Source organism: Suricata suricatta, chromosome 9 (genome assembly GCF_006229205.1).
Source record: "Suricata suricatta isolate VVHF042 chromosome 9, meerkat_22Aug2017_6uvM2_HiC, whole genome shotgun sequence".
Lineage (NCBI taxonomy): Eukaryota > Metazoa > Chordata > Mammalia > Carnivora > Herpestidae > Suricata > Suricata suricatta.
In genome coordinates, this window is record NC_043708.1 from 84,113,936 (window position 1) to 84,126,187 (window position 12,252).

The window sequence follows — 12,252 nt, forward strand, 5'->3', positions numbered from 1 at the left end:
TAAGTTAGCTGTATGGCTTAAGACTCAAGACAACTATATCTCCACACAGCTCTTGCATAGATTTGAGAGAGTAGAAAGATCCAAGGCAATCAGATGAAGATCTTCAAGGATTGAGTGAGGTGATGTATAATTTTTCTCAACTGGAAAAACCTCTGCAATTATAGAAACAGAAATTCACTTACAACCTGGGTGGCTCAGTTGGTTGGACATCTGACTTCAGCTCAGGTCATAGTCTTGCAGTTCACGGGTTCCAGTCCCTCACCAGGCTCTGTACTGATAGCTCAGAGCCTGGAACATGCTTCAGTTTCTGTGTCTCTCTCTCTCTCTCTCTCCCTGTCCCCTACTTGTTCTAATTCTTCTCTCTCTCTCCCTCTCTCTCTCTCTCTCTCTCTCTCACACACACACACACACACACACATTTAATAAATTTTTTAAAAAATTCACTTACAAAGAAACTTCAGATCAGTCCTCCAGAGTTCCATGTTTCAGTAAATGGGCCCATTGATGATCTGGTTGTCCAAATTAAAAATTGTTTCCCTGCCTCTACATTTCTTACCTGAATTATTGCAACAGTCTCCTAAATGGTCTTCTTGCCATCTATAACTTGTAAGCACAATCACACTTAGCTGGAGAAGTCTTTCTAGGTCATAAGTCTGACAGTGTCACCCTCTCTTAAAATTTTATGATGGGGGCGCCTGGGTGGCTCAGTTGGTTAGGCCTCCGACTCGGGCTCAGGTCAGATCTCACGTTCGTGGGTTTAAGCCCCGCATCAGGCTCTGTGCTGACAGCCAGCTCAGAGCCTGGAGCCTGCTTCTGGTTCTGTGTCTCCTTCTCTCTCTGCCCCTCCTCCTCTCATGCTCTGTCTCTCTCTGTATTAAAAATAAATAAAACATTAAAAAAATTTTTTTTTAAATTTTATGATGGGTTTCTATTACTCCTGGTTAAAAATGCAGACCTTTTAGTAGGGGCTTCTCTGTCATCTAACTTTCACTTATCTCTTCATCCTCATCTCTTGACACTTCTCTAGTTTCTATACCCAAGGGATACAAAGTAGAGTGTACAAGATAATCTGGGTGTGGGAAGAAAATATTTGAAATCCTACAGACAGAAAACAGGAACAGAAACAGAAAGAATTTCACAAATTAAGAGTTTGAAATAAGCCAAGTCAAAACTATGTGCAAATGGAAGTTTAGAGGAAGCAAATGCTCTACGAAGAAAGGTGTATTAGTGAGACACAAAGAAAAAGGAGAGAGAGCAGCATAAGAAAGAATAGCTTGATCCTAGAGCTTGATTCTTGATAGGTGGATTTCTTGTTCCAGTTCCAATTTATATACATCCTTTTCCTTGAGACAATTTGAATGGGTCTTATTTATATTTTTTCAGCGTTTGGGTGTGGAAGAAGTGTCTTCCTTTCACGCAACCATGATATTCTACTTAAAATAGTGTGCCTCTACAGGGATTGGTTAAATAAAATATAGCACATCTTTCTATGCATTTACCAAAACTGAATATGTAGTGCTAAAATTTATCAACACAGAAAGTTGAGTATAAGATATTGTTAAGTGACAAAGCAGGTCACTAAATGGCATGTATAATATTCCATTTTTGTTTTATATATTGTGTTTATATATGTATATAGACAAAAGTCTGGGAAAATCTATACTAAAAGTAGTTATACCTGGATGAGTAGAATTACGGGAAATTTTCACTTTTGATTTTTTCAAAAGTGAAATCCTTTTTGATCATCTGATTATTTTATTGTTGTTCTGAGCATACATTACTCTCATAAGCTTGGAAGCTTAAGCTATTAAATTATATCCATTTCTAAAAAAAAATTTAGACTTTTAGTATTTTTCTTTTATGTGGGAGAGAGAGTAAGGATGAGTTGAGTACACCCAGAGGGAATAAATATTTTTTATTCTTTCATCAAACGTAACATATACTACCCACAGCATTAGATAATGGGAAGATAAATAGGACAAAATCTTCGTCTTTAAGGATTTCACAGTCTAACAGGATGATAAATATGTAAACTAATAGGTATAATATAGGTATAATGAGTATACTATCAACATGTAAATTATGTGTAATAGAGGCAAAGAAAAGAAACAGTTCAGGAAAAGACATTTAATTCAGACTTATAGAATGATAAGGAAGTGCACTCAAGGGAAGAAGTCTAGAATGTACCAAAGCATGGAGGCATGAAATAGCACAGTGTGTATATAGTGTGACCTAGTCACCAATTAAATAAGTTACTTGGCCACAGAAATTAATGCATTTTCTTTTAAATTTCAATACTTTTTTTTAATTTGAGAGAGAGAGTGAGAGTAAGAGAGAGCACACACGTGTGCAAGCAGGGGAGAGGCGGGGGGCGGGGAGGAGAGAGAGACAGAGACAGAGACAGAGAGAGAGAGAGAGAATCTTAAGCAGGCTTAGCACAGAGCTCCATCTCACAACCCTGAACTAAAATCAAGAGTATCAAGAGAGTTGGATGTCTAATCAGCTGAGCCATTCAGGCACTCCCCAATAATATTTTTAACTAAACTCTACACCATACATGGGGCTTGAATTCATCACCTGGAGATCAAGAGTTGCATGCTCTACTGACTGAGCCAGCCAGGCACCCCAAAAGTCCCAGGAATTTTTAATATGGATTTTAAATAATCCCAGAAATGTCCAGATGCGAAAAGAAAGAATATTGTGTATACCAATATAATGTAATACATGTTGTAATATATACATGTATATAATGTCACAGATATATTTCAAAACATATTAGTATTTCAAATTTACTACACTACTCTGCTTTAAACATAGGTCTTTTGCAGAGAGAAATGTGGTCCTTTGTGAACTCTGGCTTCTGTTCTGTCTTGGCATGCAGGTGCTGCTTCTCTGAGATACTGACAAATCAAAACATAGCACTTGAACAGGAGCAATGAGGTGAGTTCAATTCATCATCATGTTTACTTGATATAGATCAGGGGACTGTACTGCTGAAAACAACACAAACAACATGCTGATCTAACAGACTTAGTGACAAACTATGTAAGTTAAAAAAAAGAAAAAAAAAAGGCTTTTACCTTCTACTTAAAGCCCAGACCATGGATAAATGAGGATATGTTTAAAGGGCAATATATGACACATGACTAGCTCTGCTCATAACTGTGTCTTCGGCCTGAACATCAGCACGGGAAGATTTGTTTTGATTCCACACTAGCATCAGCAGCAATTACATTGGACCAGGGAAACAAAATAAATAAATAAAATGATGGTTTGGAAAATTACAGGATGATCATTTGAAACAGTCCCACATAAAGTCCCACGACTTTAAACGGGGCCACATTTAATTGGGTCACTCTACAGAACAATGTCTAGAAGAGAAAGCCACCAAGATCTAAAAGATTAGATGAACTGCAGTGTAGGAAACAAAAAAATCGGGTACAAACCTTGGTTTTTCTGCCAAGTTTCAAAAAAAAAAAAATACATTGCAGCAGACTGTCCAAAAACATAACCATCTTTTCATTGATTGCCAAGAATCTAAGTCTGGTTTTTAAAAATTACAAGGAATTACAACTAAAATGTTAAGGAACAAGAACAATTATGTTTTAAAAGTACATGAGAAGTGGTGGGTAATTAGCGAAATATATTTTTAATCCCTACTATGTGCCCATTCATTCACTTAGTACCTATTTTCTTAGTATCTGCTAGCTACTGTGCTACCTGCTAAAAAGAGAGAAAAATAAAAGCAATAAAATCTGTGCTTTCTGATGTTTACAGCTAACTGATCAGTTAGAATATATTAATGTGAAGGAATTGGATAATGACGTAAAACAGCGTTATACTCTATGACCATTGCCAAAATGATGCATTTTATAGACAATAGGTTCATAATTCAGAAGAGCAAGATATTGAGCTGACCTGAAACTTAGAAGAAGAAGGCCTCAGAGAGGGTGGATTTGTGCTGAATCTTGAAAAAAGCTTGCATGCTGATCCCAGGTCTGCCATTAACTGGTAGAAGAGAACAATTTTGAACAAGTCACATTATTTCTCTGGATTTTCATCTTTATCCATTAAATCAAAGTTTTAGATTAGGCAGTCTCTAAATTCCCTTTCTGTTCTAAAAATCCCATAATTCAAAAATATAAGATGGGGCGCCTGGGTGGCTCCGTCAGTTGAGCATCTGACTTTGGCTCAGGTCATGATCTCATGGTTTGTGGGTTCGAGCCCACTTCGAGCTCTGTGCTGACAGCTAGCCCAGAGCCTGGAACTGCTTCAGATTCTGTTCCTGCCTCTCTCTCTGACCCTCCCCTGCTTGCTGTCTCTCTGTCTCTCAAAAATAAATAAAAGACATTAAAAAATTAAAAATATATATATAAGTAAAAAAGCATAAGGATGAAATGCTTAAGAGAGCATTCAAAAAGTGTTTCAGACAAATCCAAAGAAACTGGGAAGAAAGAAGTCAGCAGTCATTGGAGAAGGGGAGGAAAGCTTAATGGTATGGGATCAAAACAAAATCACAGCCTATCTGTGATACTACAGAAAAACATCTATCAAAAGTCCAGTAGGAGGATGATGTGTTACAGCAAATCAACTGTTATGATGGAAATCTAGAAAATATCATGAAGCACACTTAAGACAGTGGTCAGTTTTACTTGAGAGCAGCAGGGAGTGGGAGGTGTCAAAAATGTTTTAAAGGAGATGGACCATTTCCCTGGTTGGGCATTGGTAAAGGAGGAAGAGACAGAAGTTTCAAAAGAACCCCTTGCCTCTGCTGTATGTCCTGCAACTCCTCCTACCTACAACACTATCTGGCACACAGCAGACACTCAATGAATATTTTATTAATTAATCAAGCAATTAATTAATGCATGCTCCATGATATAAAGGCTTGAATAAAGTAGGTTTCTAATAACCCAATGCCAAAATAATGAGTTTTTTAAAAATTCACTTAAAAGCAGCACTCACTTGGGGTGTCTGTGTGGCTCAGTTAGTTAAGTGCTGGACTTAGGCTCAGGTTATGATCTCCTAGTTTGCGAGTTTGAACTCCATATGGGGCTCTCTGCGGTCAGCGCAGAGCCCGTTTTGGATCCTCTGTTTCTATTCCTCTCTGCCTTTCCCCTGGTTGTGCTCTCTTGTCTCTCTCAAAAATAAATAAACATTAAAAAAATGTCAAAAGTACTTACTTACTTCCTCATAACCTTTTCAATTAGGTATTTTCTCAATTAATTATTATATTACCTATATAACTGTGATTGAATGAGCACTGAGCAATTTGTATCATTGTTATTAGTGGTAAATAAATTTGTGAATAAAATGTAGTGAAAGATGAAAGGAACTTGGAGAAATATTTCAATATGAAACATCCAAACAAGTATCAGATACATAACATAGTTCAGGAAACAGAATATCCTTAAAGCTAGGGCATAAGAAATAGAAGGAAAAAAATAAGTCTGGAGAGACTGATAAAAGCTAGGTTACAGTCCTACCAAAAATATGGGTCTCTGGGCCCACGATTACCAATCTTTTGACTCTATGAACAGTACAGATAATTATGTGATGGCAATAATACTTTTACTGTCCATTAGGAAAATGTATTATGAAGGTTATGATAAAATTACTTTTAAATAAAAGTAATTTTAAATAAACTTCAATTTTGTTCATCACAATATCTTCTCACTTTTTTAAAAAGCAATGAGATTTTGTAGAAAATCTTCATTCAATGTGTAGGCAAAGGCTGATGAACATACAGATTTGTTTATGCTCTCCCCATAACAGAGGACCATTGCTACAGTAATAGTAATAGTAGCAGCATGTATTGAATACCTGCTAAGTGCCTTTTCTAAACATAGTACATGTATTATTTTTTTTCTTTTTAAAGTTTTAATTAATTAATTTTTAAATTTTTATTTATTTCTGAGAGAGAGAGACAGAGTGTGAGCAGGGGAGTGGCAGAGAGAGAGAGGGAGACGCAGAATCCGAAGCAGGCTCCAGGCTCTGAGCTGTCAGCACAGAGCCTGATGCAGGGCTTGAACCCACAAACTCCAATATCATGACCTGAGCCGAAGTCAGACGCTCAACTGATTGAGCCTTCCAGGCACCACATTTTTTATTTAAATTTCAGTTAGTTAACATATAGTGTAGTATTAGTTTCAGCAGTAGAATTTTGTGATTCATTACTTACATACAACACCTAGGGCTCATCACAGCAAGTGCCCTCCTTAATATTCATCACCCATTTAACATATCCCTGCACCCACTTCCCCTCCAGCAACCTTCAGTTTGTTCTCTATAGTTAAGTCTCCTTTTTTGCCCCATGTTCATCTGTTTTGCTTCTTAATTTTTACATATGAGTGAAATCATATGGTATTTGTCTTTCTCTGACTTACTTCGCTACCTCCATCCACATCGTAAATAGCAAGATTTCATTCTTTCTCATGGCTGAGTAATATTCCATTGTATATTATATACACACCACATCTTCTTTATCTATTAATCAGTCAATGGACATTTGGGCTCTTTCCATAATTTGGCTATTATCAATAGTGCTGCTATAAACATTGGGGTTCATGTGTCCTTTTGCATCAGTATTTGTGTATCCTTTTGGTAAACACATAGTAGTGCAATTGCTGGATCATAGATTAGTTCTGATTTTAACTTTTTGAGGAACCTGGAATACTGTTTTCCAGAGTGGCTGCACCAGTTTGCGTTTAGTCAACAATGCAGAAGGGTTCCACTTTCTCCTCATCCTTGTCAACACTTGTTGTTTCCTGTGTTGTTAGTTTTAGCCATTCTTTTTTTTTTAATGTTTTATTTATTTTGATACAAAGAGAGACAGAGCAGGAGAAGGGGAGGGGCAGAGAGAGAGAAGGAAACACAGAACCAGAAGCAGGCTCCAGGCTCTGAGCTAGCTGTCAGCACAGAGCCTGATGCGGGGCTCGAACCCACAAACGTGAGATCTGACCTGAGCTGAAGTCGGAGGCTTAACCGAGCCACCCAGGCGCCCCAGTTTTAGCCATTCTGACAGATGTGAGGTGATATTTCTTTGTAGTTTTGATTTGCATTTCTCTGATGATGAATGATGCTTAACGCTCTTTCATGGGTCTGTTAGTCAACTGGACGTCTTTTTTGGAAAAACGTCTGTTCACGTCCACTGCCATTTCTTAACTGGATGATTTATTGTTTGGGTGTTGAGTTTGATGAGTTTCTTTATAGATTTTGGATACTACCCCTTTGTCAAATATATCATTTGCAAATATCTTCTCCCATTCCATAAGTAGCCTTTTAGTTTTGCTGATTGTTTCCTTCACTGTGCAGAAGATTTTTATCTTGATGATGTCCCAATAGTATGTTTGCTTTTGTTTCCCGTGCCTTTGGCAGTGTGTCTAGTAAGAAGTTACTATGGCTGATGTCAAAGAGGTTGCTGCCTGTGTTCTCCTCCAGGATTTTGATAGTTTCCTGTTCACATTTAGGTCTTTAATCCATTTTGAATTTATTTTTGTGTATGGTGTAAGAAAGTGGTCCAGTTTCATTCTTTTGCATGTTGCTGTCTAGTTTTTCCAGCATTATTTGTTGAAGAGATTGTCTTTTTTCCATTAGATATTCTTTCCTGCTTTGTCAAAGATTAGTTGACATATAGTTGTGGTTCATTTCTAGGTTTTCTATTCTGTTCCATTGATCTATGTGTCTATTGTTGTGCCAATACCATACTGTCTTGATCACTACGGTTTTGTAATATAACTTGAAGTCTGGAATTGTGATGCCTCCCTCCTTGTATTTCTTTTTCAAGATTGCTTTGGCTATTTAGGGTCTTTTGTGGTTCCATACAAGTTTTAGGATTGTTTGCTCTAGATCTGTGAAAAATGATGGTGGTATTTTGGTAGGAATTGCATTAAATGTGTAGATTGCTTTTGGCAATCTAGACATTTAAGCAATATTTGCTTTCCAATCCATGAGCATGGGATGTTTTTATGTTTTTCCATTTCTTTGTGTCATCTTCAATTTGTTTCCTAAGTGTTCTATAGTTTTCAGAGTATAGATCTTTTATCTCTTTGGTTAAGTTTATTCCTAAGTATCTTACGGTTTTTGGTACAATTGTAAATGGGATCTATTCTTGATTTCTCTTTCAGCTGTTTCATTATTGGTGTATAGAAATGCCACAGATTTCTATATGTTGATTTTATATCCTGTGACTTTACCAAATGTTTGTATCAGTTCTAGCAATATTTTCATGGAGTCAATTGGGTTTTATATAGAGTGTATCATGTCATCTGCAAATAGTGAAAATTTGACTTCTTCCTTGCTGATTTGGATGCCTTTTATTTCTTTTTGTTGTATGATTGCTGAGGCTAGGACTTCCAGTACTATTTTAAATAACAATGGTGAGATTGGACTTCCCTGTCTTATTCTTGAATGTCAAGAAAAAGCTCTCACTTTTTGCCCATTGAGGATCATATTAGCTGTGGGTCTTTCATATGTGGCCTTTATGATGTTGAGATATCTTCCCTATATCCTTACTTGGTTGAGGGTTTTTATCAAGAATGGATGCTGTGCTTTGTCAAATACTTTTTTTTGCATCTATTGAGAGAATCATACGTTTCTTATCCTTTCTTTTATTAATGTGGTGTATCATGTAGACTTGTGAATTTTGAACCACCCCTGGAGCCCAGGAATAAGTTCCACTTTATTGTGGTGAATAATTCTTTTAATTTACTATTATATTCGATGTGCCAGTGTTTTGTTGAGAATTTTTGCATCCATGTTCATCAGGGATATTGGCCCATAATTCTTCTTAGTGGAGTCCTCGTCTCGTTTTGAAATCAAGATAATGCTAGTCTCATAGAATGAGGTTGGCAAATTTCCTTCCATTTCTATTTTTTGGAACAGTTTGAGAAGAACAGGTATTAACTCTTCTTTGAATCTTTGGTAGAATTCTCCTAGGAATTCATCTGGCTCTGGACTTTTGTTTGTTGGGATATTTTTGATTAATGATTTAATTTATTTCCTGGTTATCAGTCTGCTTAAGTTTTCTATTTCTTCCTATTTCAGTTTTGGTAGTTTATATGTTTCTATGAATTTATCTATTTTTCTAGATTTCCCAATTTGCTGGCATATAACTTTTCATAATATTCTCTTATAATTATTTATATTTCTGTGATGTTGATTGTGATTTCTTTATTTGGACCCTTTCTCTTTTCCTCTTGACTAGTCTGGCTAGTTTATCAATTTTGTTAATTCTTTCAAAAAATTACCTCCTGGTTTCATCAATCTGTTCTACAGTGCTAATGGTGGTGGTGTTGTTTTGTTTGTTTTTTCTATATTATTTATTTCTGCTCTAATCCTTATTATTTCCCTTCATCTGGCTTTATGCCATTGGTTGTTCTTTTACTAGCTGCTCTAGGTGTAAATTTAAGTTGTATATTTGAGATTTTTCTTGCTTCTTGAGGTAGGCCTGTATTGCTATGTATCACCCTCATATGCCCACTTTTGCTGCATCCCAAAAGCTTTGGCCATGTGCTTCCATCATCATTTATTTACATGTGTTTTTTTCATTTCTTCTTTAATTTCCTGGTTGACCCATTCATTCATTAGTAGGATGTATTTGTGGTCTTTCCAAATTGTTTTTGTAGCTGACTTCAAGTTTCATCTTACTGTGTTTGGAAAATATGCATGATATGATCTCAATCTCTTTGTACTTGAGGCCTAATTTGTGACCCAGTTCTATTCTGCGTTCTATTCTGCAGAATATCCTATTTGCACTTATAAAAAGAATGTGTATACTTGCTGTTTTAGGATGAAATGTTCTGAATATATTTGTTAAGTCCATCTGGCCCAGTGTATCATTCAAAGACATTGTTTCATTGTTGATTTTCTGCTTTGATGATCTGTCCCTTGCTGTAAGTGGGCTTTAAACTTCTCCATTATTATTGTACGTCTATTGTAGTACTATTGTACTACTAATCTATTATCAGTGAATCCTGTATGTTTGTTATTGTTTTATGTATTTGTATGCTCCCAAGTCATAATTACTGTCATAAATATTTACAATTGTTAGATCTTCTTGTTGGATAGACCCCTTTATTATGATAGTGCCCTTCTTCATCTCTTATTACAGTCCTTGGTTTAAAATCTAGTTTGTCTGGGGGCACCTGGGTGGCTCAGTTGGCTGAGTGCCTGACCCTTGAGTTTTGCTTAGGTCATGATTGCAGGCTCGTGGTATTAAGGCCAGTGTCAGGATCTGTGCTGAGTGTGGAGCCTGCTTGGGATTCTCTCTCTCATTTTCTCTCTCTCTCTCGCTGCCCTTCTCCTCCACTCACACACTCTCTCTCCCTCTCTAAAAATTAAAGCAAAACAAAAATCTAGTTTGTCTAATATAAGTATGGCCACTCTGGCTTTCTTTTGACATCCATCAGCATGATAAATTGTTTTCTACCCCTTACTTTCAGTCTTCAGGTGGTTTTAGGTCAAAAGTGAATCTCTTGTTGGCACTATATAGAATTGGTCTCTCTTTTTTTTTATCCATCTTGATACATTATGTCTTTTGATTGGAGCATTTAGTCCATTTACATTCAGAGTGATTGTTGATAAATATGAATTTAGTTCCATCATATTACCTGTTAAGTTGTTGTTCCTAGAAATTTTCTCTGTGTCTTTCTAGTCTTCATCACTTTTGGTCTTTCTCTTCCCTCAGAATCCCCTTTAATATTTGTTGCAGGGCTAGTTTAGTAGTCATGAACTCCTTTAGTTTTTGTTGGTCTGGGAAACCCTTTAATTCTCCTATTCTGAAAGACAGCTTTACTGGATAGAGTATTCTTGGCTGCATATTTCTCCCATTCAACACATTGATTATATCTTGTCACTTCCTTCCTGGCCTGCCAAGTTTCTGTGGATATGTCTGTTACTAACCTTATTTTTTTCCCTTGGTTTTTGTTTATCTTTGAGAGAGAACAAGTGAGCAGCGGAGGGGAAGAAAGAGGTGGGAGGAACAGAGAATCCAAAGTGGGCTCCATGCTGACAACTGTGAGCCTGGTATGGGGCTCGAACTCATGAACTGCAAGATCATGACCTGAGCAGAAGTTAGACACTCAACTGAGTGAGTCCCCCAGGGATCCCTGTTCTCCCTTATAAGTTAGGGAATCCTTTTGCTGCTTTTAGGATTTTACTTTATCTGTATTTTGCACATTTAACTGGTATGTCTTGGTGTTGGCTTGCTTTTATTGATTTTGATGGGAATAATCTGTGCCTACTGGATTTGGATGTCTGTTTTCTTCCCCAGATTTGGGAAGTTTTCAGCTATAATTTGCTCAAATAAACCTTTTGATCCCCTTTCCCTCTCTTCTTTTGGGACTTCTTTGATACGAATGTTATTATACTTTATGGAGTTGCTGAGTTCGTTAAGTCTACATTCATGATCCAATATTTTCTTTCCTTCTTTTCAGCCTCATTATTTTCCATAATTTTAATTTCTTTAAACATATTTTTAATGCTTATTTATTTTTGAGAGACAGAGCACAAGTGGGTGAGGGGCAGAGAGGGAGACACAGAATTGGAAGCAAGCTCCAGGCCCTGAGCTGTCTTCACAGAACCTGATGCTGGATTTGAACTCATGGACCATGAGATCACGATCTGAGCCGAGGTCGGACACTCAACCGAGCCACCCAGGTGCCTCTATAATTTTAATTTCTATATCACGTATTCCATCTTTGTGGTCATTATATTCATTAGTTTGGCATCTTGATTATAGCATTTTAAAATTTCTGATTATAGCATTTTTTTAGTTTCAGCCTGACTAGTTTTTTGGTAAGGGATTCCCTGGTGTCATCTATGCTTTTCTCAAGCCCAGCTAGTACCCTTATGATTGCTGCTTTAAATTCTGGACAAGCATATTACTTACATCTGTTTTGATTAGATCCCTGGCCTTGACCTTTTCTTGTTTTTTCTTTTGCAATTATTTCCTCTATGTTGACATTTTATCTACATCTCTGATTTCTGGTGTGTGTTAGGAAAGCCTGTTATGTTTCCTGCTCCTGAGAGTAAGGGTTTTAGAAAGAAGCAGTCACATACTTTCCAGGGCCTGGAGCTTCAGCAAGTGTCTCTTGTGTATGCTGTGTGCACTTCACTGCTGTGTTTTGTCTGCTCTTTCCCTCAGGTCAGTCCTCTGTGTAATTTCTCCTTGCTTGCAGTTCAGTCCTCTGTGGAGTTTCCCCTTGCTTGCAGTGGGAACTGTTTCGACCTTGTCCAGAGTATGGCAACTTT

At 37.0% G+C, this 12,252-nt stretch overlaps 1 protein-coding gene across 8 annotated transcripts in view; it reads right to left on the reverse strand.

Moving 5' to 3' along the window:
- The window catches only part of LOC115301461 (UPF0428 protein CXorf56-like), a 53,528-nt gene that overhangs the window by 35,011 nt on the left and 6,265 nt on the right, over window positions 1-12,252 (reverse strand). For 5 of the 8 annotated variants that reach the window (XM_029951373.1, XM_029951374.1, XM_029951372.1 and 2 more), the window contains one exon: window positions 3,919-4,008. Coding sequence is in view for 1 of the 8 variants with exons in the window: in XM_029951371.1 (XP_029807231.1) it covers window positions 3,081-3,103 (23 nt within the window). In the remaining 7 variants the exon portion in view is untranslated. Of the gene's footprint in view, window positions 1-2,821; window positions 2,991-3,080; window positions 3,211-3,918; window positions 4,009-12,060; window positions 12,132-12,252 lie in introns of those variants that run through there. The other 3 variants (XM_029951376.1, XR_003913122.1, XM_029951371.1) reach the window with 3 other exon arrangements.